This window comes from Trachemys scripta, chromosome 2 (assembly GCF_013100865.1).
Source record: "Trachemys scripta elegans isolate TJP31775 chromosome 2, CAS_Tse_1.0, whole genome shotgun sequence".
Classification (NCBI taxonomy): domain Eukaryota; kingdom Metazoa; phylum Chordata; order Testudines; family Emydidae; genus Trachemys; species Trachemys scripta.
The window spans coordinates 7106386-7132882 of record NC_048299.1 but is presented as its reverse complement, the minus strand read 5'-3'; the positions used below and the strand labels follow the sequence as shown (position 1 = coordinate 7132882).

At 49.3% G+C, this 26497-nt stretch overlaps 1 protein-coding gene across 1 annotated transcript; it reads left to right on the top strand.

Annotated features, from left to right (window-relative positions):
• Positions 1-275: 275 nt before the first annotated feature.
• Positions 276-24429, top strand: ZBTB47 (zinc finger and BTB domain containing 47). Its single transcript, XM_034759831.1, has 5 exons — positions 276-1647; positions 11620-11767; positions 13926-14041; positions 17322-17466; positions 18035-24429. The coding sequence occupies exons 1-5, from the start codon at positions 352-354 to the stop codon at positions 18388-18390; spliced, it is 2061 nt and encodes a 686-aa protein (XP_034615722.1). The 5' UTR covers positions 276-351; the 3' UTR covers positions 18391-24429.
• The last annotated feature ends 2068 nt before the right edge of the window (positions 24430-26497 follow it).

Sequence of the window (26497 nt, the reverse complement as noted above, 5' to 3'; positions counted from 1 at the left end):
GGAAGTGGGCAAATATTATTGTTCCCTCTTCACAATTGTGGGGGGACAGACGTGGGAGGTGGTGGAGCCCAGGGCCATGTTACGGAGAAGTTATCAGTCATGGAGTAGAGCCAGGCGTATTAGTTATCAGTGTGGTGGTCTAACTACTAGGTTAAGCTGCCTCCCTTGGCATCTAGCTTCTGTTGTCAGGGAGGGAAGTGAGGGACCATTTAAAGGAAAGGGTTTTTCGCTCCTGAATTCTTGCATCTCCTTTCTTCTCTCTCCCTGCAGCTGATAGTAGAAAAGACAACTGACTACCCTTCCGCTGAATACTCTCTGGTGGAGGATGTAGCCCTCCACTTCACGTGTTTGATGGACAGACTGAACGAGCAGCGCCTGTTTCAGCCGGACCTGTGCGACGTGGACATCGTCCTAGTTCAGCAGAAGAGCATCTTCCCCGCCCACAAGGGGGTCCTTGCCGCGTACAGCCAGTTCTTCCACTCTCTCTTCACCCAGAACAAGCAGCTGCAGCGGGTAGAGCTCTCCCTGGAGGCCTTGACTTCCCAAGGCCTCCAGCAGATCCTCAACTTCATCTACACCTCCAAGCTGCTGGTGAACGCCTGCAATGTGCAGGACGTCCTGAACGCCGCCGCCGTGCTGCAGATGAACAACATCGCCTCCTCCTGCCAGGAGCTCATCAACACCAGATCCCTCAGCCTGGCCATGGCCAGCGACATGGCCCTGCCCCCCGACGCCTGTGGCAACTCTGTCCCCCCGCAGTACTACTGTGAGATTAAGCAAGAGGTGGACTCTCTACACCCCAAGATCTATGCCCGGGAAGGAAACGATCCCTACTCGGTGCGAGTAGAGGACAGAATGGGTGGAGACGGCAACCAGCACCTCCCGGCTGTGGCTGCCAAGCAGTATTACAAGGAGGAGAAGGACAGTGGCCTGGCCACCATGTGTAAGATGGAGGGCGGGGAGTCTGAGGAGGATCTGGACAGCCAGAGCTCTTACAACCGGGAGCAGATCATTGTGGAGGTGAACCTCAACAACCAAACCCTCAATGTCTCCAAGGGAACGGAAGGGAAGCCCACCGCCAACGAAGCTGCCGCCGTGATCAGCCGACCGGATGGGGATGGACGTGACACCGAGGAGGAAGGGGAGGAGGAAAACGAGGAAGCAGGGGGGGAGGAGGAGGAGGACGCTGAGGTGGGGGAGGAGGAAGAGGAGGAACACAGCGAAGAGGAAGACCTGGAGGAGACCAGCGAGGAGGAGGAGGAAGAGGAAGACGATGAAGAGGTGTCCGAAGTGAAAAGGGAAAAATCTGGGCAGCCCCGCAGGGGGAGCAGGTCATCCAAAGCCACCAAGTCCACCATGTCCACCAGGTCCCAGGATCTGGCCAAGGTGGTGGAGGAAGAGGAGGGCCAGCGTGGGAGGAAGAGGAAAAAGGAGCAGGATGGGCTGGGCCCGAAAGTCAAGCTGGAAGAGAAGCAGCACTACCCCTGCAAGAAGTGCCCCCGCGTCTTCAACAACCGCTGGTACTTGGAGAAGCACATGAACGTCACCCACAGCCGCATGCAGATCTGCGACAAGTGCGGCAAGCGCTTCCTGCTGGAGAGCGAGCTCCTGCTGCACCATCAGACGGACTGCGAGAAGAACATCCAGGTGAGCCGCAGTCATGGCCCACCTGGCCCCCGGGCGTTGCAGAGGGGCCCGGGCACTCTGTGCCACCGCCTGGTGCCATGCCAGAGGTATGCGGGGATTGGGCATCGTACTCTCCCAGCAGAGCCACGAGTGATGCTCCAAGTACTCTGAGATTGCGGCTGGTGCTCCGTATGGCAGTGAGGTGTGTGTGTGTTGTCCTGGGGCTCTAGTGATACCAGATCTTACTTTGGCTCCCAGTTACCCCGCACATCCCGATCCCTGGTGGGTGGGGAAGAGAGGCAATAAGTGATCTACGCTGCGTGGCTCTGACTGCCTTATAACAGGAACAAAACCACTGAGGTACAGTAGAGGCATGGCCCAAAATACTGCTGTGTCCTGTGGGCTCACTACAGCCTTCTGAGCTGTTGCTGCAGAGTTTTGTATTTTAAACAAAGACCGGCACGGGTGGGGCTCTGTCCCGCTTTTTCTGACTGAAGGACTGGGAGGGCTGGGGGGCAGGGTTGTCCCTAAATAACAGGGTCTTTGAGAGGCAGGAATAAAAATGTAAACATGGGGGTGAGGGTAGGGGGTCAGGAATTGAAAGGATCCTGGATTGAAAGCTACATGCCCCGAAATTATAGAATCCTAGAATATCAGGGTTGGAAGGGACCTCAGGAGGTCATCTAGTCCCACCCCCTGCTCAAATGCTATTAAAGGGACTCATAATGAGGATTAAAGGCGTGGCCTAGTGTCCGAGCGCACTGGCATGGCACCTTATAGAGGGCAGGCTGTGGGCACAGAGAGAACACGGCATAGAAAGCTAGGTGACGTAAGGCTGTGATGAGTGGCTGGCGCCAATGTGTTTGAAGCCCGTTAACAGTGGCATTGCAGGTCCATAGCTCTGACACCAGAAAACATCCCACTGCTCTGACATCACACCCATGGGAGCTCTCTTACTTTAAGGCAGTGGTTCTCAACCAGGAGAATGCATACCCTGGGGGTACCCAGAGGTCTTCCAGGGGGTACATCAACTCATCTAGACATTTGCCTAGTTTTACAACAGGCGACATAAAAAGCACTACCGAAGTCAATACAAACTAAAATTTCATACAGACAGTGACCTATTTATACTGCTCTGTATAGTATACACTGACGTGTAAGTAATATTTATATTCCAATTGATTTATTTTATAATGATATGGTAAAAATGAGAGAGTAAGCAATTTTCAGTAGTAGTGCGCTGTCACACTTTTGTATTCTTATGTCTGATTTTATAAGCAAATAGTTTTTAAGTGAGGTGAAACTTGGGGTACGCAAGACAAATCAGAGTCCTGAAAGGGGGACAGTGGTCAGGAAAGGTTGAGAGCCACTGCTTTAGGGTGTTGACAAATGTCAGTTGTAGAACTGCAGTGCCAACTGCTGGAAAGTAACTAAATTGCAGCACTGCAGCGAGTGGACAGTGGTATGCATCCTCGTGTTAGTGTGTAAACGTGAAATATGAGCAACAGGGAATCAAGGAAAACGCTGGGTTTCTGTGACCCCAAACCACTCAAGCGTTGCTCTCTTGTTCTGCAGTCACTGCCCCCTGCCTCCCAGTGTGTTACACTGAGCCACAAGGAAATTCCTTATCTACCGGTGTGAGTGTCTTGGCAACAAGGGTTTGACTGGTACAATTAGAATCTCGAGCAATGATGACCAAGGATTTTAGTTGTTTAGTATGTAGACCAAGGTTGTTTAGTATGTAGACGAGGAAGAAGTAAAGCTAATTTCTTTGTGTATATTTATGTGTACACACACACACACACACACACAGAGCATAACCCCACAAACAGAGCACAACCCCCTCCCAACACACACACAGCACAACCCTTGTATCCAAATGCCCTGATCCAAGGAACTGCTAGCAGGTCTGTTTCCGATATTCCCTACCAATTTACCCCAATACATAACAGTGTCACTCAAGCAGTTCGGATAATCCATGATGCTACTGTATATAGGTACTTATCTAATGTTTCTTGTCATTTTCATACATATACTTAGACCTTGTCTATAGTAGAAATATTGCACCGGCTTATCCAAACCGATTTTAAAAATCAGTCAATCAATCCAGTTACATTGATACAAATTCTTAACATAGACACACTTCAGCCAATTTAACCCTGTTTTAAATTGATTTAGCTTAATTTGGAAATTTGCTGCGTGAGATAAAACAGCTTTAATTCTTGCTCCAAATCAGTTTAGCTTTTGTGTCAGCGAATTTCTGAATTCAGTTAAACTAGTGTAATCCTTGCTTAAATCGCTTTAAGTATGTCCCAGTTTAACTAGATTTAATGGATTCTTAAAATAGATTCAGTTAAACCAATGCAACTTTTCTAATATAGACCAAGTCTTCTTTAAGAGTAATTTATTGGCTGGCTGCTACAGTGGAACAATACAAGGTGACATGAACCAATCAGAACCCAGGAAAAGTTTAATAATGCTGAATGCTGCAGCTGCATTGATTAATCAGTAAAAGTGAATTTTTAAAAAATTCTCCAACAAATCTTCTAATCCGTGTTGAACTGTTTTAGATGATGCTGTCATGACTAATATATATATCCTAGACAGTCCCATGCTATCCTTCCAGTGCTTGAGTGATTTTATTTTTAAATTAATCCAGCTCTGATCTTGTGGGGGTTATCCCTAAAACTATAGCTATGGGCAGTGAGGTTGGTGAAGCCACGTAAAATTCAAACTCTTGCCCTTCCATTACCCACGTGTGAGGGATACTGAGGGATAAGGACTGGGTGTAAAAGATGCAGGAAGTATAGGAATGCAGAAGGCTTCAAATAAGATAGGTTCACTCTAAGCATAAAATAACACTGCTTATAACCAACTTCTTGTGTCGCTGTTTCTGTGGGAAATAGGGAGGCACAGTACAGGCCCACCATGGTTGCGACTCTCCCACAATGGAGAAACCACATAAGAAGGGGGAAAAAAATGGTCCATAGTTATGGGTTAGGCTACGATTTAGTCATGGATATTTCTAGTAAAAGTCATGGACAGGTCATGGGCAATAAACAAAACTTCACGCCCCTGACCTATCCATGACTTATACTATAAATATCCCTGACTAAATCTTGGAGTCACTGCTGTGGGGAGAGGCGGCACCAGCCATGACATCAGCTGCTGGGGGCTGCCGGAGCAGCAGCTGCTCTGGCCACCCTGGAAATCGCTGCTCAGGTGGTCCCCAGGGCCAGCCGCACCGCCTGAGCAGCGGCCGGTGCAGCTGGCCCTGGGGCTGCTCCAGCAGCGGCCGGTGTGGCTGGCCCCAGGGCCACCTGAGCAGCTGGCCCCGGAGCCAGCTGCTTGGGCGACCCTGGGGTCAGCCACACCGGCCGCTGCAGAAGTCATGGCGGTCACGGAAAGTCACGGAATCCGTGACTTTCCGCCACCTCTGTGACAGACACAGAGCCCTAGTTATGGGCCACGTTCTGGTATCCTTACTCAGCCTGAAGAGTACTTTATCCCAAGCGTTCCTATTGAAGTCAGCAGGCCAGATCGTCACCTGTTGTAAGTCAGCATAGCTCCATTGAAGTCAATAGCTACATCAGCTCCACCAGCTAAGGTTCAGACCCATTCGCATCCACTCGTAAGAGTAAGGCACTGCTCAACATGAGTTTGAATATCAGAATCTGGTGCTAAGGTCCTGAGCCTGAACTTAAAGCAGAATTTAAACTCCTGTGTACTGAATGAATTACACACAAAAAACCCTACATTGAAATATTACGGTTGCAATCTCCGTCATTCAAAAATGTCAGAATTAAGGTTGTGTGTGCAACCTTAATTCAGCCCCTTGCATGTATGCATTATGGTACAATCTTTTTAGATGATCAGATGCTGTTTTTTTCCACAGGACCCTTGCCTCATTCAGTGCACAGGATAGTTATTCAGTATTTGGTTTTCTCCTCATAGTTTAGTGTGCACCCCTGTGTTATTTTACTGCACACTATTCAAACCCTGCTATGAAGATGGAGTCATTAATGCCCTTATGGGCTTTTCTGTGGCCCGCATCATTGTCTATCCAAGTGCTGCACAGTCACCAGTCTATCTTCACATCACCCGGGGAGGTGCAGGGATAGTATTATCCCCATTTTACAGAAGAGGCACTGAGGCACAGAGAGATTAAGGTTAAAAGTTTTCAGTGATTTTGGGCAACCAGTTTGAGGCAGTTAGGACCTGATTTTTCAGAGTACTTTGCATTAAATAGCAATTTATGTGTTCAGGGCACAGCTCCCATTGACTTCACTGGCAACCGTGAGTGCTCAACACGTCTGCAGATCTGACCCCAGGGTCTCAAGATGGCACGCAGAAAATGAGGACACACAATTAGTGACTGCCTGTGAAAAGTTTGATTGAAGTGATTTGTCCAGTATCACATAGGCACTGTGCAGCAGAAGCAGGGATAGAATCCAGTTTCCAGGGCAGCATTCAACTGCCTTCATATTGTAACCACGGGTGTGTCTACACTGCAACACCCGTAGCTGGCCCATGTCAGCTGACTCGGGCTCATAGGGCTTGGGCGGCGGGGCTGTAAAATTGCAGTGTAGACGTTTGGGCTCTTACGAGAGGGGCGGGTCCCAGAGCCCAGACTCCAGCCTGAACCGAAATGTCTACACAGCAATTTTTAGCCTCACAGCCTGAGCCCTGAGCGTGAGTCAGCTGACACGGGTCAGCAATGGCCATGCTGCGGGTCTTTTGTTCCAGTGTAGACGTACTCAACAAGGCAGGAGTTCCGCAGAAAAAATGGTAGGTGATCATGTAATTAAAGATTGTATCATAATGTATATGCACAAGGGAACAGAATTAAACTTGTACAGACAACCTTAATTCTGGCATTTCCTAACTTTTGAGTACTGGACTTCAACCAAAATTGCAACTTTTCTGAGAATTTTCAGGCAAATATTTTGATTGATTTGAATTTAAACTAATCTATTTTATAAATCTACATACAAATCATTGTGCCTGTGAAGGATTTTTGCCTGGTACTGTTTTCTTGTACAGTTGAGCCCCCCCCCCCCCCCTTTTTTTTTTTTTTTTTTTTTAAGTCTTAGTGCAAATCTATAGAAGTTTTTTGTGCATTTTTGTGGTAAAATAAGTATTATGTGCGAATTTATATTCTTTCTGCGTCTGACAATGATGCTAAGCTTGTACGGCAGTGAGACATTCAGTTCTTTGATCTGTGCATTGAGGGAATAGCATTGTGGAATATGAAGAGTGCTGTGACATTGTGCCGGCTTGGGGAAAGTACAAATATCTAACCTGAAGGAGGTTAGAGAGTAGGGCTGGTTGAAAACACATGGATGACATTTTTTTTAACACGAAATGGCTTTCTGAATAATACGAATGTGCTGAACAGTGCTCAAAGCATAACTGGGATTGTGTAGTTAATGAGGTGGTTCTCTGTGGGACGTCCAGAAGCTGCAGAAGTTGGAAGGTGTGTAGTGAATGAAGGAGGGGACTGCAGGAAGAGAAAGGAGGGTCTCGTGGCTAAGGCAAATAGCTGCCCTGAAGAATTGGAATCAGTCCCTGCCTCTGCCACTGAGTTACTACATGATGCTTGGCAAGTCACTTAAACCAAACTTCCCAGGTGGCCATTGTGTCTTCTTTAGTTCTTTCTTTCTGGGTTGTCCGAACTTCAGACACCTGGGGTGTGACTTGCTGAAGTGCTGAGCACTCCCAGTCTGAAGTCAGTGGGAGTTTTGCTTTGAACATATAAAGCGCTAGCTCAGGGGTCGGCAACCTTTCAGAAGTGCTGTGCCGAGTCTTCATTTATTCAGTCTGATTTATGGTGTCGCGTGCCAGTCATACATTTTAACCTTTTTAGAAGGTCTCTTTCTAGAAGTCTATAATATAGAACTAAACTCTTGTTGTATGTAAAGTAAATAAGGTTTCAAAATGTTTAAGAAGCTTCATTTAAAATTAAATTAAAATGCAGAGCCCCCCGGACTGGTGGTCAGGACCCGGGCAGTGTGAGTGCCACTGAAAATCAGCTCGAGTGCCACCTTCAGCACACGTGCCATAGGTTGCCTACCCCTGCGCTAGCTAATGCCGGGGAAGGAAAGCTCTTTCTCCAAAAGGGCTGAGCTCTGCATTGTAGCCAGAGCGCTGAACGCTGAAGACAAGACTTGAAAGCACTCTGGTAGCGTGCAGCTCCTGGGAGAGAGATGGGGAACTGAAGCAGCAGACACATCTGATCCCATCCCTGAATGGATCCCACAACACTTTACACACATGGCTAACGGATGTCGAGCAAGGCTAGGCAGCGATTTGGGCAGGCAAGGGAGAACAGTTTTCCCTCCACACTGAGAATGCAAATAAACTGGGATTGACAGAGTAAAATGGCCAAAAGTGGAGTTAAGCCCGGGTGCTAGATTTAACACATCGGTGATTAACAAAGTGCCCGGGGTCTTCAGTGACCACATATGTTTGATTTTACAAGCCCCATCCAAATTACAGCATGCGCTGCAGGGCAGTGCCCCCTCTGCTGGGGCTTTGATTCAACACCGGGCTTACCTTGGTGAGTCAGTAATTTGTCCCGTCTTTCAGCAGTCTCCAGACCTTGGGGGTTTCCCATCCAAATGCTGGCCAAGTCCAACCCCGTTTAGCTTCTGTTCTCCCCAGCCCTGGCGGCCAGAGGTGGCGTGGCGGCGGAGCGGAAGCCTACTGAGCTGGCACCATGAGAAGCAGACAGTGGGTTAATCCCTGCAGTTCTGCCCGGGCTGTGAGCTGTGCTCCTTAAATGGGGCTTGAAACCAAATTTGCTGTCAGTCTCTTCAGGGAATGTGACCGATACAAACTTAGGGACGTGGTGGGGGTGGGGATTAGCAAAAAGAGAGGGTCTTGGGAGGCCAATAAAAGATAACTGCTGCCTGTGAAATGTGAATTGGGGCTGTGTCCCTGTGTCTCATTGCTTCTGGGTAAGCACAGCTCAGGGAGTATAGCAAGCGGCACTATCCTGTCTCTGACTCCTTCACGGTAAAGATGTGTTCAGGACGCTGGGATGCTTGATCATCCGAAGTCAGCGATTCCTGAGCAATCCTGTGACTTGCCTATTCCAAGGGGCAGCTCTTTCCCCCCGGAAAGTTATCGCCTAGAAGTGGAGCAGAGAGCGCTAGAGCCAGATTATGGCTTTGCGAGCCACTGGCTGTTGGCTAGGGCTAGTAGGAAAACACAGGTAGTTCTTGAGCAGGGTGGAGCAAGGTGATATGCCTGTGCATGGTTTAGTGCCTCTAGGGGGCAGCACCTTGAGCAGCTGATGTGGTGGGGCAGCTCGCATCTTGGCTCTTCCCTGCGTCCTGCTCCCATTCATCCATTACCCTAGGCCCCGCAAGAGGCTTTTGAACAGCAGCGGATCTGCAAGAGACAGAGGTGCTGCAGGGAGTGGTGTGGTAATCCAACAGGGGCACTCTTCCCTGGGCGGTTGGTGCTGAGCCAGCGCCCAAGCCTGGCAGGAGAGGGCATTGTGCTGAGAGAGGCCCTCTTCTGAATGTGACCTAAAACTGAAGCTGTGGCCGACTGGCCATTAACGATCCCATGGCAGCTTTTTGGTCAGATTCCCCTGGGATAACTATATCCAGCCTTCGTAAATCCCTCCTGCAGTGACAAGTGGGATCAGTATTCTGGTGTTAAACTCCCCGCCCCCCAGAGAAGGCTGCAATTCAGTGAGGGGACAAAGCGCTCCCTGTGTGTCCTGTAGCAATGAGCGGAGCTTGAAGTGGTTCGACTCCCCTGCTCGTTCTTGCTCTCAGTGATGCTCATTCACACTGTCATTCCCCTTCGCGGTGATGGCTCCCAGTGAGAGCGTCAGGGGAGCGGTGAAGGTGAAGCCTCGCTCATGGTGCCTGACAGGTCAGTTCCAGCCAAGCCCCGGAGCTAATGAAATCTGGGGCTGCATAGCTTGCTCCTGCAGGAGGACTGTAACCTGTAGGGCAGCGTGTGGTAAGTGGCAGATTTAGGACTTTGTGGGGTTCTTCGTGATCTGGTGCTAGCTGGAAAGACGGTGAAGGAAACCTGGGCATGCGCTGGGCTCTGATTGCGAGGCTATAGGCGGTTATGCCATGTGAGCATTATTAGTTATGTTACGGTAGTGCCCTGGTACCCCAGTCAAGGAGCAGGGCCCGCATTGTGTTAGGTGCTGTACAGGCAGGTAACACAGACAGTCCCTGCCCCAGAGACCCCATGGTCTTGGCGATTCTGCGCCCAGCCGATGCTGATGTCTGGCTGGACTCCTTTGGGATGGCTGCTGCTTTCGTGCTAGGCCTCAGCCAGTGTGGGAGCTGGTATGGCCTCGGGGGGAATACAAGGAGCTTGCATGCAGCGGCAGACGAGCACTGGCTGAACACACTGCATGCTGGGATACCACCATCCCTAGCTGGCAGGCAGCCCAGGGAATCTAGTGCCCAAGGACAAGGCGGTCCTGGTGCAGGCCCCACACTGTAGTGCAGCCAGCAGCTGGGAGGGCGTCTCCAGGCTCTCTCCGCCCTGTGCCTTCCCCCTCCCTAGAGCATGTACAGCCAGGGAAGAAACTGGCACTAGCCTGAAGCTGACGAGAGAGAGAGGCTGAGCCAGGCCAGTCTAGGAGGTTCTGGCTGAGGTTTGCTCAGTCTTTCTGTTCATTTGAATCCAAAGCGAAGCTCCAGGGGATACAAGCTCAGAAGGATCCTAATCAATCCTGCAAACACCACTGGGTTTTGGGTCGATCCCTCCAGCGTTGCTGATGGTTTGAAGAGACGCAGCCTATGGCTTTCGTTCCGAACGACACCCCAGGCTTGCTGGGGTCCAGGATATCCATCCTCCTACCCACGTGCCGCTGCTTAGTCCGTTCACCGTAACTCTGTTTGCCTCTCGGCTTGCTAAAGTAAAGATGGTAGCGTCCTCTGCCCAGGGGAGGAAAGAGAGGATCTGCACAACAGCAGATGCCCAGCCTCACCGCCACACATGTCCCACTGCCTGGGATCCAGCCCTCATGCATCCGAACTGCAGTGGATCTACAACACAGGCCCTCAGCAGCCAGCACCTAGGGTGAGAGCAGCCAGCGCTGCACCCTATAAACTAGGGCTGGTCAAGAATTTTCCCTCAAAACTTTTGTGACAGCAAAGTGGATATTCCGCTCAAGCTGAACGAGTACCTTGGGGCTTTTCGACCAAAGGTCACCATTTTCTGTGAGAAAATTTCAAGAAACTCATTTGTTTTCATTTTTGGCAAAATGTTCCAGGCGCGGGATTATCCCATGTCCCGACCTGCTCTGCTACAACCATGTGGTCCCCATTGGGGTAGCCAGCTCTGTTGTCTGGTGCAGAAGGGCTGGGGTGGGGCGTTGGTGTCTCCGTCTCCATGCACTCTCCTTCTCCTTTGGAGCATGGTTGATCTTGTAGAACTCAAGTGGGCAAGAGGAGTGTGATTGTTAGGAGTGCACAGGGGAGCAGCATAGAGTGAAAAAATTCTGTCTGGACTAGGGTGACCAGATGTTAAGGGGAAAATATCGGGACTGCCGTAGCGGGAGCGTTTTTGTTTTGTTTTGTTTTGTTTTTTACACTCACCCGTCTGGGAGTTCGGCAGCAATTTGGCAGAGAGCCCTTCAGTCGCGGACGGTCTTTGGTGGTATTTTGGCGGCGGGTAATAAACCTTGCCGCCAAAGACAGAAGCACCGTCCGCCACTGAAGGACTCTCCGCCGAATTGCCGCCGAAGACCAGGAAACAAAATATTGGGACAAATGGTGTCTCGACCGTACTCTGGACAGGATGCGGGACAAACTCCTCAAAATCGGGACAGTCCCGATTTTATCGGGACATCTGGTCACCCTAGTGTGGACCCCCATCATACCCACCCACTGTAAGGTGACAGTTTGTCCCATGATGCTACGTTTAATTTTGTAAGCTGGGGACCCTTCCCTGTATATTTCCCCCTCTGGTGTATTTCAGCCCCTGTCGTCGTCTTCTCTTCCCTTGCAGTGTGTGACGTGCGGGAAAGCGTTTAAGAAACTCTGGTCTCTGCACGAACACAATAAAATTGTCCATGGCTACGCGGAGAAGAAGTTCTCCTGTGAAATCTGCGAGAAGAAATTCTACACCATGGCACATGTGCGGAAACACATGGTTGGTGAGTGCATGGGTGTTTGTGCTGGGGCTGCGGGGGCATCACGCTTAGTGGAGATGCAGTTTAACCCTATCCCTAGACTGCGCTGAAGAGGTTTCCCACATATCTCTTAAAAAACTGAAATTAGAGCTGGTCAAATGACAGATTTTTTTCAGTTCATTGGCAGTTCTGGAAAACGGGGAAAAATAGGTTCCAGTTGAATTAAATGTTTTATTAGACAAAATCAAGCCATTTCAATTCTGACCATTTTTAATGTTTTTGAAATTTTTAAATAAAATAAAATTTTTAAATAAACTGTTTTCAAGCCAAAAAATTGAAACAGTTTGTTTAACAAATGTCTAAACAAAATGTTTTCATTTTTCTGAATTGCTTTCAAATGAACAATTCAGCGAAACTAACATGTGAATTCATGAAACGTTTGGGTGTTGTCAAACCTGCATTTTTGCTTGGCCGAAAAATTTCACCCTAAATGAAATGTATGTGTTCTCCGGAACTAGTTTATGGAGGAGATGAGAGACGGACGCTTTAGAGACAATGCTGTTTTCCTTTTGCTAATAAAGTTCCTTGTTGAGCGTTAAAAGAAAGCGAATCTTATGGTGAGTCTTTACCATTGGCAGGTTGTCGTTGTCACACTTTCAGGGTAACTGCACCTGTATTTTCCCTCTGAGATCCAGTTCAGGAGTGCCCAGTCTGGTCTCTGGCCTCCAGCCATCACCTGTCTCTGGGTAGAAACCCTTGTCCCACTCCCTTCTGACTGGCGGTTTATGGCTGCACTGCTCCCTGCCACACCCTATGGTATCTCCAGCAGCCCTGACAGACACCTAGTCCCCTGCTCTTTAGTTTCTCTCCAAAGACAATGACAAGGTTTTTTTTACTGGTGACCACACAGCTCTTCCAAAAGTCCTGTCTGTTTGCTGAATCAAAAGGAAGCCTATTTAAACTCAACCTTTTATACCCGAAGTCTTGCTTTGTCTCCCAGCCTCCTGAAAACGGGTAAAATCAATCGCTCCCCCAGTGCCCCAGGGGCTCAAGCTTCAAAGGCTGGGAATCTACAGAGCCAGCCTTGAGATTTTGCATAAATCACCCTCTGGTAATTCCATATTCCGCAGGAAACCAACTCAACAAGCCAAGAACACTCAAATACACGTCGCCCGTATTGGTGCAGAGGGCTATGAATAGTCTACAGCTCATACTGTTTGGTCCGTCTCAAAAGAATGGCGTTTTGAGGTTTTCCTGATTTAAACATAAAATACAATATGCCCGCCCCAAAGATGCTGCGTATAGTTGCAATATCTGTCACGGGTCTCAAGTGGCTTGTGACAGAATTTAAGTGTGGGTCTGCTCAGAAAAGGGACTATATAAAAATGACCCTTTCTTTTCAATGGCTTTCCATCAGAGTCAGAGGAAACTGCGGCAGGACGAGCTTTTGGTGCTTGTTAGCCCTGCAGAACCAACACAGCTATGGGAGGGTGTGCTAGGGTCTCTTCCTCCTTGTGCATGATCGACAGGATTGTTAATTAAGTTACATGGTCAGAGGCTGCTCTTTAGTTATTGAGGACAGTGGGGCTTGAAAGGTAAGAGCAGGCAACATGTGGCCCGCTGGTTATATGCATGAGAAGGAAAGACTCCAGCTGGACTCTGAGATCCCAGGATGAGTTTGCAGGGCTGTTGGTTAGGGAAAAGCCTCTCTTTACTGAGCAAGTTTCACCCGGATTTATTGAAAGACGGTAGTTCCTACTCTTTATTAAAGAGAAACAAAATAGGAGACAGCACCATTTTTTTGTTTCAAAATATTAAAAGAGAGGGTGATAAATACAAAAGTTCAGAGAATGCACTGGTGGCTAGGCAGCGCGGCCAGTGAGTGACGAGAGGTGTGTGTATTGTTTCATAAAAGTTATCGCTGTTTATTTAAAATCACTTCATGCCATTTGCCCCGTCTTTCCCGAGCTAGCTCTGCTGTTAATCTAACACAGACGTTAAGTAGCTCCGTTTCTCATTCATTCCCATGGCAGCCCTCTGAGGTACAAAGCCCGGATCGCCTTACTTTGGCGTGTCAGCGATGGGCTCCGTCTGGAGGGAGCGCCGGGGCGTTCTCGCTATTACGGTCACTTTGTATCACCTTCCCCTTCGAGTCTTATTGCCTTTTTGTCTTCATTTGTAGCTCACACCAAGGATATGCCGTTCACATGTGAGACGTGTGGGAAGTCGTTCAAACGCAGCATGTCCCTGAAAGTCCATTCTCTTCAGCACTCCGGGGAAAAGCCTTTTAAATGTGAGGTAAGAGAAGAAATTCTGCAGACACGCCCGCCGCAAAAAAAAATCCCTCCCCCCACACCTTCAACATGGTGAGTCACCTGCTTTCTGCTTGGGACTTCCAGTCTCAAATTAGCACACACTCATGCCCGGCCCCCACCACAAGCTCATCTGCATCTGAACCCTTTCGTGCTAATTGCTTCCATTTCTTGTAACCCAGAGGATCTTTCTGTCATCCAAGCCTTGACATGTGCTTTACAAAGGTTAATTTAGCCTTCCATAAGGCCCTTAGGAAGGAGATAATACCTAACGAACCAGCTAGTCATCACCAGGGATCCTAGTTTTCCGTGATAAAACCCCCCCCCCCCCCCAATTCTGTAATTAAAAAGAACCCATACATATCCAGGTTTTCCCGCGCTTGAAATGAAATCTGATGGCCTGAGCCCCGCCGTCCGGGGTTGACGGCCTAAGCCCCATCAGAGTCTCTGTAAAAATGCAAATTCCGTGTTTTTCCGCAGCAAATGGATTTCGAGGATCCCTGCTCATCACTAGTGTGAGTGTTCATCAGTGCCCCCTTTTGGGTGTAATTTGAATAGCCAACAGTCTCCTCCTAGCCCAGGTAAGCTGTGCTTCTGGAGCAGAGCTCTGTCCCCCGTGGTCTCTGTGGATGGCCGCTCTTGCCACCAGTAGCCATAGCGGGCAGCAGACTAGTTACATTAGTACTGTGCTCATTTTGCAGGCAGGGAAACTGAGGTCTTAGAGTTTCTGACTTGCCCAGACTCTCATGAGTAAATAGCCAGGCTGGGGAAGGAGCCCAAGAGTCCTAGCTCTCAGTACTACATCTTATCCACAACCCCCTTACTTCTGTCTGCTACCAGCTTTCACTCATTGTCCTGCGGAGCAAGTTAAGGGCTTAAGCCAACCTGTAACTATCGGGGGTCAGGAAGAAACTGTCCCAAGGAGCAGGTTATCCCATAAAGTACCTATCTGAACCACCCTCTGAAGCAGCTGGTGCTGGTCACTGTTGGAGACAGGATACTGGACTAGATGGACCATGAGTCTGATCCAGCGCGGCAATTCCTGTGTTTCGTGGAGGAAAGCAGCGGGATGGTTTTGGGGACTGGCATTGAGATAGAGGTTTACACCTCCCAGGTCACCAATCCACAACCGCTGGCTCTTTTATGAGGGATCTCAGCCCAGTTCTTATAGGACAGGCATCCATGCCACAAAATCAGCACCGCAACTGGCACTAGTTGCTACCCTCAGTGAATATAGTGTATTTAGATTTTCAGAAAGCCTTTGACAAGGTCCCTGACCAAAGGCTCTTAAGCAAAGTAAGCAGGCATGGGATAAGAGGGAAGGTCCTCTCATGGATTGGTAACTGGTTAAAAGATAGGAAACAAAGGGTAAGAATAAATGGTCAGTTTTCAGAATGGAAAGAGGTAAATAATGGTGTCCCCTAGGGGTCCGTTCTGGGACCAGTCCTGTTCAATACACCTCTACCCCGATATAGCTCGTTATGCTTAACAATCTGCTCCACCTTATACTTAATTGTGACGCTCTGAGTACGTTTCCCAGACCCAAAGAAGAGCTCTGTGGAGATTGAAAGCATGTCTCTCTCACCAACAGATGTTGGGCCAATAAAAGATATGACCTCACCCACCTTCTCTCTCTCTCACTTCAAGGTAGATACAGTGCAGTCCATGCCATGGACAGCATTGAGGTCTCTCTAGGCTGAGACCCAATATCTGTGCTTCCATCTGCACCACTCAGACACTAACAATCCCATGATTCTTTTCCTAAGAGGAGGATTTTGATCTGTTGTCCTTGGGCAATATGTGTCCCCTTCCCATTGCTGGCATCATGCATCTGGGAGCTGGCTCTTGCCAGTCACCCTGGCCTAGAGTACAGTAGCTTGCTATCAATCCAGATCCTCAGATGGTGTAAATCAGCATAACTCTATAGAAGTCAATGGGGCTCGGCTGATTCACAGCAGCTGGAGTTGGCCCATAGTGTGTAAAGTGTTCCTGGATCTTCTGGGGTGCAGTGAACAAAATGTTATCATTGGGGGGGGGGGGGGGGGGGGTCAAAATTTTTCCATCAGAAAATGCTGTTTTGTCAACATGGAAATGTTTCCTGGGATTTTGATGAAATTCACAATGCAAAAGTTTCCAAACAATTTGTGTACATGTTCTTGTTTCCGTAACTTTATATTTTTATATTATAATCATGTTATTGTTACGTATGTTCAATAATAATTTTGACATTATTGAAACATTTTGTTTTGATGTTTCCAAATCAAACCCTTTTGGAATTTCGGTTCCATAAAATATTCGACTTTTTGTCCTGAGGTGGGTTGAAATGTTGAACTTTCGCCTGGGATAGAAATTCTGTTTCCTGACCAGCTCTAATCCTGACCTACTATTAATGCGCTTACTCTGCAACTTTATGATGTGAATATAGTATGAAAAAAAAATTGCGTGATAGTTTTTCAGCAAATTCCTGAGGCAAAGTGTATCAATTTAATTCTTTGCTTTTATTTTATTTATTTTATTTTTGTTGTTTAGAGCCCAAGAAATGTTTTTTAACTAGTCCTGCAGATTAAAATACTTTTAGAATTGGTGAGTAGTTGTTCTAGTGAAAAGGATGTAAAGTGCTAGGTTACCTGTTGAATGTTCCCCCGTCACCGCCCTGGACTGCTTGTCCTCTCAGCCATTTACTGTCTGCACACCCACCACCTCTTCCTCTCCCTGTAAGGGAAGACTTGGTGTGCGCTTCAGATAACAACTTTGTTCTGTGAGGCACCATGTAGGACACTGAAGATAAAATCAGTTTTTCCTAAATTAGACAAGCTTTTAGTTCAGCCCAAGAGGGATTCTTTCTGGGAAGCTGGAGCTCTTTCAGGATTTAGTGCAATATGCATGGCTGAATTATTATTTGACCTATTAATCCTCAAGTCTTTAGGAGAGGTCTTAATAAAAACCGAGCAAGGGCTTAATAAAAGTTGAGTAAAGGCATTAGGGTTTGGCCCCTAATCATAAGCCTAGTTATTTGGAATGTCTCATGATAACATTGAGTTCATATCTAGGAGTCATCATTCTGCCACTGACTCCCTGTGAACCTTGGGCAAGTCACTTAACCTCTCAGAGCCTCAGTTTTCCCTCTGTAAAACAGAGTTCGCTATCCATGACTGAGCTTGAACGAGCGAGAGACTGCTGCAGCTGAAAACCCTCTCTGCTCCTGTTCTGGGCTACTGCTGTTCAGCCACCTGCCTTTGTCTCTCACTTCATCCTCTCCCTTGCAGAACTGCAACGAGCGATTCCAGTACAAGTACCAGCTGCGCTCTCACATGAGCATCCACATCGGACACAAGCAGTTCATGTGCCAGTGGTGCGGGAAGGACTTCAACATGAAACAGTATTTCGATGAGCACATGAAAACGCACACGGGTGAGAATTCTCCCGACATCCAGTTTCCTCGCCCCCAGCTACCAGGCATCGGGGGCACCCTGCTTTAGCTTCTGCCTCCCCCGAGAACCTCTGGGGATGTGGAGCAGGGAATATCTCTGCTGCGCCCCTTCCGCCCCCCATTCTGGTGTGTTGGGGCAGGTTCTGTTCTGTGACGGGCTGTTCATTGGTGCCTGGATAATAATGGGATGGGAGCATTAGCGATGCCTAGGAGCTATAGCTGATGAGATGTATAGCCCTGCTGCTCCATTGAAGGGCTGGGTGATTGTGAGCTGGCCCAGTGCAAATCTGGCTCGAGGTGGGAGATGGAGTTTGGGATTACTGGTCCCCACCCTATTCAGGGGAGGAATTCACCTCCAAGCCGGGGAAGGAGCTCCCCAGTCTGGACTCTGTTGGTGAGCTGGGAATGGCATTGATGAGTTTGGAAGGAACTCCAGCACTCCTGAGCTAAATGGGGGAGGCTATGGGTAGGGAGGGCCAAGCTGGCGAGATGGGCACCCCGAGCAGCGGTGGGAGCAGTCCCTAAACCAGCCATCCCCTCGTCCCCCAGGTGAGAAGCCCTACATCTGCGAGATCTGCGGCAAGAGCTTCACCAGCCGCCCCAACATGAAGCGCCACCGCCGGACCCACACGGGAGAAAAGCCCTACCCCTGCGACGTGTGTGGCCAGCGTTTCCGCTTCTCCAACATGCTCAAGGCCCACAAGGAGAAGTGCTTCCGGGTCAGCAACCCCCTGGCTTCGGACACCACCAACCCCGCCAACAACGGCGGCGGCCTCTCCGCTCCCCAGGGTGCCCCCTCGCCTCACTCACTCACTTTGCCGCTGCTCCACCCCCTCCCCCCTCCTCCTCACCTACCGCCACCGCCTCCCCTGTTCCCAGCCGGGCGGGTCAATTCGAACAACTAGGCCAGCGTGCGCACGGACTGCTCTGCCACGCAGGGAGTGCCCAGTGGGCTGCTCGGTTGCGTGATGCGGGGAGAAGGAGGGAGGCGGTTAATTCTCTCTCTTTCGATTTTTTTACCCTCCCTTGGTTTTATGATGAGTCCGTCAGCCTTCTGGCGAAAGGACAGGTGCTCTGGGCCACAGCAAGCTCCCAGGCAGCTTGGCGTGCCGGCGTTCAATCAGGGTGTAGACAAACGGCTCTTCTTTCCCTCCTCGTTCCATGGCTTTAGCGTTTCCCAAGTCCCGGTCAGACTCCTCCTCCCGCCTCACTAGGCATTGTTGGTGAGCTGGTTTACATCTGCCGCCTAGTGCACTATTGTATCAGGGTAACCCTTGCCACAATGTCTTCCCGCTTGCACGTGTTCCTCCATGTGCCGTGCGAGTACGTTAGACTAACGAAGGGCACAGCTCAGCTCAGTCCCATCGAGCCATTTGCACTAGTTCCTCACGGCAGCGGTAAGGGGGTTTTTAGGTGTTTTTTGTCTCGTGAGGCAGCACTTTTAGCTTTGCCGGTGGCTATTAGTCAGGAACTTGTCCGCGATGCATCCTGTGCAAAATGTTTAATCAGGGTTGCGCCCCTCTTTAGTATGCCATTGAAACCACCTGAAAAGACTACATATCCCAGCATGCAGTGCTGTTCCGAATGGCTTTCTGCTGGGCGAAGGAAGGAACATAGCATGCTGGGAGCTGTAGTCTTTGCAGGCTGTGGTAAAGATAAGGGTTGCCACATTGCACACTTCGGGTCTGTGCTGCTGTCAGAGGTGTCACTGCGGCACCTGTAGACGTACCTGAGCTAGCTTTGATCTAGCTAGCTTGAAGAACATTTGCACTGAAACTGCAGCGGCATGTGCCATGCACACCCATCCAGGGTCTTGGCTACGTACTCAAACAGCTAGTCTGTACTGCCGTAGCGTCACTGCTGTTGTTATTTGAGCTAGCTAGATCAAAGCCAGCCTTTGGCATGTCTACACGTGCTGCCATCACACCCCTCTGATTGCAGCATAGACCAGCCCTTTGGTAACCCTGCTCTAGCCACCATAATGGGTGTTTCAGCCCAAATCATCATTCTCTGGGAAAACTGCCCAAGACATGGGCACACAGAGATGCAAGGATGCACGGGAGCTAGAATCCCTGTGAGACTACCTATTTCACACAGTGAGTCAGCCGCAGGAACAGTCACAAGGAAAGGCCGAGATGCTATGTTATTCTGTGCATGGTGGAGGGGGATTTCTAAGTGACACAGGCTACGAAAGCAAAGGATGGTAATATTTCATGGCAGCTACACAGATTAGAGGTAGTGGCTGTTATATGTAATCTAGCATAGTTGTGCTTGAGCCCGTCCCTCGTCCTGAAAGGCTGGTACTGCGGGAGAGATCTTTCAATGAGTTCACCACTTCATTACAGGAATCCCCTGGTCATGGCTGAAATCCAAGCCAGGTTAGGGAGGATGAGACGTTACCACTCTCTGGCGTCTCCAGTGGCCCACATGACATAGAACCCTAGAATATCAGGGTTGGAAGGGACCTCAGGAGGTCATCTAGTCCAACCCCCTGCTCAAAACGGGACCAATTCCCAACTAAGTTATGAGTTAGGGGGCTGTGTATTAGTGGACAGAGGCCCACGTCTCAAAACCCACCATCACAGCCTGCTCTTGTTAGCAGCCCTTGTTATGTCTTCCTTCCCAACCGGGATTCCAACCCCCCCGCCCCCTTCCCCTGCAATTTGTTAGACTAAAGCCCCAACCCAGACAGCTGGGTTTAACGAAAGGATTCACTAGCTCAATATGATTTTTTCCCCAAAGGGGCTCAGACCCATGATAAAATCCCAGCTCCGATGCTAGAAATGAGCCCCGTGTTTCTAGGAAATGGGCTGGAGCTGTGTGGGGGCTCCGGTGGTGGAGCCGGAGCATTCCCGTGGTGAGCTCTCCGTTGGTCTTTAGACGAAAAAGCAGGTTGGAAAGTCGTTCCACTCCAGCCTGAACGGCGCAGCAGGATCTAGTCCTAGGCTGGACTTCCCTGGAAGTTACTTGTCATAATAGTGCCTTACCGTTATTGAAAGTAAGCTCCCCAGTGTGTGCTCGGGAGTCTGGTTAGCCTGAAGGCTGCACGCCAGCTCTGATAACCTGCCCGTAGTACCAAGGAAGGGCAGTGGTTCGTCTCCTTTTCCTCCTTTCATGTCTCATGTCCCCCAGCCCCAGTACTTTACTCTCCTTTAGGAGTCCAGTTTTGCCTTCAGTCACAGCACAGTGAGCCTTTGTACAGCGGGAGTGCATTTGAGGGCTTTAGCATGGAGTTGGCTACTAGAATTCAGTGGCCCTCTAGCCAGAGGCTGCCTTATTGATGAAGGGGCCTGGCAAGAAGGACAAGCACCTTATAAAATGTGGCAAGCCCATGTGAGCTTCAGGTCCGGCAACTTTAACTCCCTCGCCTGGCTCCGTGATACTACTTGACTGATGTGGGGTTGTGCCACGTTACTTAGAGTGCTATTTCAGACTAGGGAAGCCCTTTTTGCATTTGCCTCTGGCGGGGGATAGCTCAGGTCACTGAAGTGCAGCAGAACAGTACCCATCCCGGCCTCTGCTGGCTCTGTCTGAAGCGCCATCATGTAGGTGGGCTTTTCTGTCTCTTACACTGACAACTCTCATCTTGCATTTCACTTATTAAGGTCTGTTTCACACTAGTGGAGTACAGCTTATAACCCTGATGTCATGTGGCTGGCACGGGCCATGGTCAGGGAATGGCAGCTCATTTAGGCCCTGTCTAGAATGGCTTTTTTGTTACCTCCCATGGCCTAAAATGGGGCTTGCACTTATGTGACTTACCTTAGGAAAAGCCCCGTTTTGCAGCAGTGCGGTGTCTGTACTTTAGAAGGTTGCAACGGTATAACCACACCGATGTAATTCCCCTAGTCTAGAGGCTTTCTCTAGTCCAAACAAGCCCTCAAGGCTAGATCCTGCAGTACTCTAAGCACCTCCTAGGAGGCACCTTCAACTCCCATTGGTGTGTGGGGGGTGTTTTGCACTGCTCTAAGAGCTGCTCGGCACCTTGCAGAGTGGCAGAAGGCAGTGCTGACTGAGGTCGTTTTATTGCCCCTTATGTATCTCCTTCTGGTCCCAATGTGTGGTGGAGCAGGATCTAGGAGAAAAGGCTATACTGAAATATATTGGCCAGATTCATAGTTGGCAATGCGAGCACTGCCACTGGGATATGAAAAAGGGAAGCAGGAGGGAGAAGACACACGTAGTCAGCTGAAGAAGCCCGTTCTCGTTAGCAGTTTGTTCTGTTGGCTTTATAGCTTCAGTCGAGACACCTACATGTGTGGAGATTCTGAGCTGCGGCTGGCTAAGGCAGAAGCTGCAACGGCGTGTCTTAATAGCCCCAACTCATCAAAGCATTTAACACATGCAGGCGGCCATCTTTATTTAACGCCCATGTGTTTAAGCCTCATTGAAGTCAACGGGATTTAACCATGTGCTTAAAGTTAAGCGTGAGCTTAAGTGCATTGCTGACTAGGGCTAGACTGCTGACTCGTGACTTTAATGCCTGATCCACTTCGCTCCTGCTTGGCACACCAAGTGCACGTCCAGTGCTGCCCCCCCACATCTGGCACCTCCTCGTTAGAGCACCGACTGGCATTGAAAGGCACATCACTTTTCACATCCATTGACCCCTTCTCTCGCCTGTGTCAGCCGCAGCCTCTATATCGCAATCAGTTAACGTCTTGTATTGCAGATTCTGTGCTCGCAGACAGTCTGGTTCGGCTTCATGCGAAGTGAGGTGACTGCTGAATGGGCTGCCGGTATGGCTGTGAGCACCTCAGATCAGTGGCAGATATCCCATGGGACAGGATGTCCTACTCAGCTGCTTCCACAGGTCCAGCATCCTGCGTGTTTTAGGACTGTCCAGCATCTTTTAGATATCACGTGTCTGCAAGGAGACCTGATGTCTCAAGAGCTTGGCAAAGAGCTAGAGACCCTCATTTATGTCACTGGTGTGAACCCAACCCAAGTTGGTCATGACTGGAAGGTCTTACCCCCTGAGGATGGCCGACCGAAGGCCTATGCCATGGGGGGGGGTCTCATCCCATGTCATTAAAAGCCACCTCCATCGTTGTCCCTCTTGCCTAGCCCCTGGGGAAGACTCTACAGAGGTCATGGAAAGAAAGGGCCATGCACACCGATTTCCCCTGCCACTCCTACTCTTCCAAGTCAGGGTTGAGGCAGGTTAGCAGGGCGCCGTGAGGATAGGTAGCACTGCCCGTAATGGGGCTGTTCCATGGCCAGAAAATGTCAACCTCCAGGGCTGAGAAACTGGTCCCTTTCCCCAGCATTGAATCTCCTCCCACAAACGCGCACTTCCCAAAAAGGAAAGTCATTGATTGCCTAGAATCCAATTGGAATCACTCACTTCTCCCCCACCCTGCTGCAGTTTCTCAGTGTGCCTGTCTCAGGGGCCTGTTCTTCCTCACAGACTGGGGTAAATCCAGTGGGATGCCTTCTATGTATGCAAAACGTGCATTGCATGCACAACCGGCTGGGCACAACCCCCTGGAGGACCCCATTCTGTAGAACAAAATGGCATCCTCCAGCCAGCCTGCCCTCGCATGCGCCGCACATGCAAGGTCACGGCGCATGGAGGACACTATTTTGGATTGCCTAAGATGCGCAGGTGAGTTGTTGCGTGTCTTACTAAAGCTGCCACAGCGCGCCACAAGGAGACCTGGTCGTGACCCCACTAAAGCCAGCGTTAAGCAGGTGTAAGCGGGAGGAGAATCCAGCCACTTGGTGATATGGGCAGATACAGGTGCATAAAGAACCCATCCACGCCTGTTTGCCCATTTGGATTCATTTTAAAATGTTGCCCAGAGAGCAGCCTGGAGACAGCAGAGCAGGGCATGCACACGAACACTTAGGGAGCCAGATCCCTGGGGCTCCAAGGCCAGGATGGAGAGACACCTCCAGGACTCCTGCGCCATCTCTGAACCCTTTTGTCTACACCCTTATTGAGTCTAAATGTGTTGATTTGGGTATTTTTGTGACCATACCAAGAGCTGAAGCAAATGGCTCCAGAAGCGTATTGGCCCATGTTCGTCCCTGTTAGAACTCCTACAAAGCCTCTTGAGTTCGACCAGGGGAGAAATTCGGCCTGTTGTTTTCAATCTTTTTATTATTTGAATTCTTGCACCTTAACCCCTCGCATCCCTCCTTCAATGCGCCACGAGTCTGAGAGGGGCTTCATTTCCACTAGCAGTTAATGAACGTTCAGCAAACAACTCTGCACACACACACACCTGCCCACTCCCCCAGCCTCATTTTCTTGGGTTGAACTTGCAGGGAGGGGGCGATGGTGGGGATGGTCTTTGTTTTCAATTTCCCAGGAACCTGGTAGCCCAGACCGGTTTGCCTCATAGTGTTCATAAAGCAGGGCTGGCCCCCTGGCCGACAGCCATAACGAGAACGCAGCCAGAGGGGTGACAGACTGAGATGGCTGTGACGCAGTGCAATAGCTAATTGGCATCAGCTGCTGGACAACCTTGATTTTTAACTCTTTACAGACAGACACCTTTGGTCCACATGGATGGAAGCAGCGTTCCACCACAGCCCTGCCTAGAGACAAATCATCCATGAAGGGAAGGGGTGGGTAGTACCTAATAAAAGAACAACCTCAGTAGCATGGAACTTGAAGGAAACAAACTAACAGAAAAAGAAACAAGCACTTCACTTGCCTCAAACTAGTTTCTAATGCCTGACGTTTGGCTGTGTATTATTTTATGGCACTCAGTATCTGTTGCCCAAACATGCCAAGTAAAGAGTGTATCGGTGGCTCTACTAGTTGTGAACAAAATAAATGAAGCACTTTATTCTGTGTAGATACGGGGAAGGGGGTTGGGGGAGTTCAGATGCTTTCCAAAAGCATCTTAAGTAATGTTCTAGGAAATGTATTATTACTACATTTTTTTTTTAATGACCATGTGTAATCAATATATGTTTATCTTTAACTCCAAGTACGGTAGCACTCTCTTTGGGATGGTCTGATGTCCGGGGAGGGTGGGAAAGCAAGGTTATCCTCTCTCATGTTGGAGGAGATCATGATGGCCATTGGAAGAGCGCCAGTATGGCTCAGTTGAGAGCCACATGGGCAAGTTGTTGGGAACCGCCAAGGGTTGCACCAAATTGCCTTAAATGGAGCAGATCGCAACTGCCCGTCACCCTGGAGGGAGACCTGTGGAGAAGACCCCAGTGTGCATTTCCATCCAGCTGGTCTTTTGTTCAGATTGAGGTGCACCACCGCGTTCTGGTAGCTGCCAGCTGGTCAGGAGGAATTGCACATCTCCATGGGCTGAATTTTTGGTCACCTTTGAGACCTGATTTTGACCTCCCACCAGGGCAAATGGGGAGTAAACCCATTGACGTCAAGGGTGTCGTACTGGTGTATGAGATCAGAATCAGGCCCTTGGGTCTACCTCCTACCAGCACAGTAATATTCTGACTGTTATCAAAGAGGTTGCAAGAGGAAGACCTGAACCAATAAATGATCTGCCTTTTATAAAAGGAAACATTAGCTGTCATTCAAGCCCATCACTTTCGATCTCTTGCCCCCTTTTCAGGAAGCCCTGTGGTGGAGAGGGGCTCTGGAGGACTGGCCCATTTGGTACTTTGTGGCCCAATCCTGCTGTTCCCACATCAGAACTTCCGGGTCAGGCCCTGTGAGAATAGTGTGTAATTCTAGCTGGTGGCTTGAGAGAGAAGGAGACATGCAGACATATTTTTCTGGGGCCTTATTGGAAGAGGCTGTTGAGTGGGACAGTGGGTGGAGTTGTAGTAACGGGGTCGGCACATTGTCTTGCTGCTGAATGGCTTCATTTTTTGTCTCCGTGTGCCGCTTTGTAACTGGAATCGTGTCGGAGCTGGAAAGTGAGACCAGGCAGGTTATTTAGTCTGCCCATCCAGCCAGCGAGTCAGAATGTCCCTATTTGAATAACGGCATTGGCCTTACCCAGCCTGTTGGTACCAGGAACCTAGCACCTCTGGGGAGAATGCACATGTTGTGAATATTTTTTGAGCCATGTCCTCAGCTGGCGATGCGAAGAAGCATAATTCCATTAACTTATAAAAAATATATGTGGAGATATACCTCTCTCATAGAACTGGAAGGGACACTGAAAGGTCATTGAGTCTAGTCCCCTGCCTTCACTAGCAGGACAAGTACTGATTTTGCCCCAGGTCCCTAAGTGGCCCTCCCAAGGATTAAACTCACAACCCTGGGTTTAGCAGGCCGATGCGCAAACCACTGAGCTATCCCTCCACTTCGGTGGAGCTACCTTGGCTTCCACCAGCTGAGGATCTGGCCCTCTTATCTATAAGAATTTCTTTTCTTTTTGGGGGGGGTGCGGGACTGATTCCTTAGCTGAAAAGCCCTAGTCTCCTCTATGGCCCCTGGCCCTGACTCCTGGACTGAATTTAAAGAGCAAGGGAATCTGCTCGGCACTCAGCAGCGGTTTCCATTGCAGGACAGAATTACAGGGTGAGCAGATGAGGCTGCTGAAGCTGTCTTACTCAGTGATTCTCGAGCAGTGATCCAGGGACCACTGGTGAGCCAAAGAACCATGGGATGAAATATTTTGGGAACCAAGTGGTGTGGAATTGACTGGCTCTGGATGTCACTCAAAACATCTGGTTCTGATTAAATGGTCTTTGGTATCCCAATGCCAGAAAAGTGCTAGTGGGAATTAACCCTCTTCTAAGGAAAAAAGTATTGCAAAGAGATCTAGTTAATATCATGTACCAGGATTGATCTAAGCTAATAGCATGGGGAAGGGGAAGGAGATTGGCTTGACTGGTCCACGAATAGCTCTTACTAATGGAGTCTGATTCTCAGTTATCTTTTGTTTTTTTTTCTCTGCCAATTATAGCTGCGTTAAGTACTCCCCTGTTTATGTTGGAGCCTCTCACAGCTTGTGTTAATGTATACTTCAACATGTGTTTGGATCCACCAAGGCATGGGGATTTCAGATGGGATTAAAGGCTTTTTTTCTGAATGGAAACAGACTCACCTGGGCTGGGAATGGCAGG

Coding starts and splice junctions, on each gene's coding strand:
- ZBTB47 (XM_034759831.1), top strand. CDS start 352: ATGGACAGACTGAACGAGCAGCGCCTGTTTCAGCCGGACCTGTGCGAC. Junction 1,648..11,619: donor ACTGCGAGAAGAACATCCAG/GTGAGCCGCAGT, acceptor CTTCCCTTGCAG/TGTGTGACGTGCGGGAAAGC. Junction 11,768..13,925: donor TGTGCGGAAACACATGGTTG/GTGAGTGCATGG, acceptor CTTCATTTGTAG/CTCACACCAAGGATATGCCG.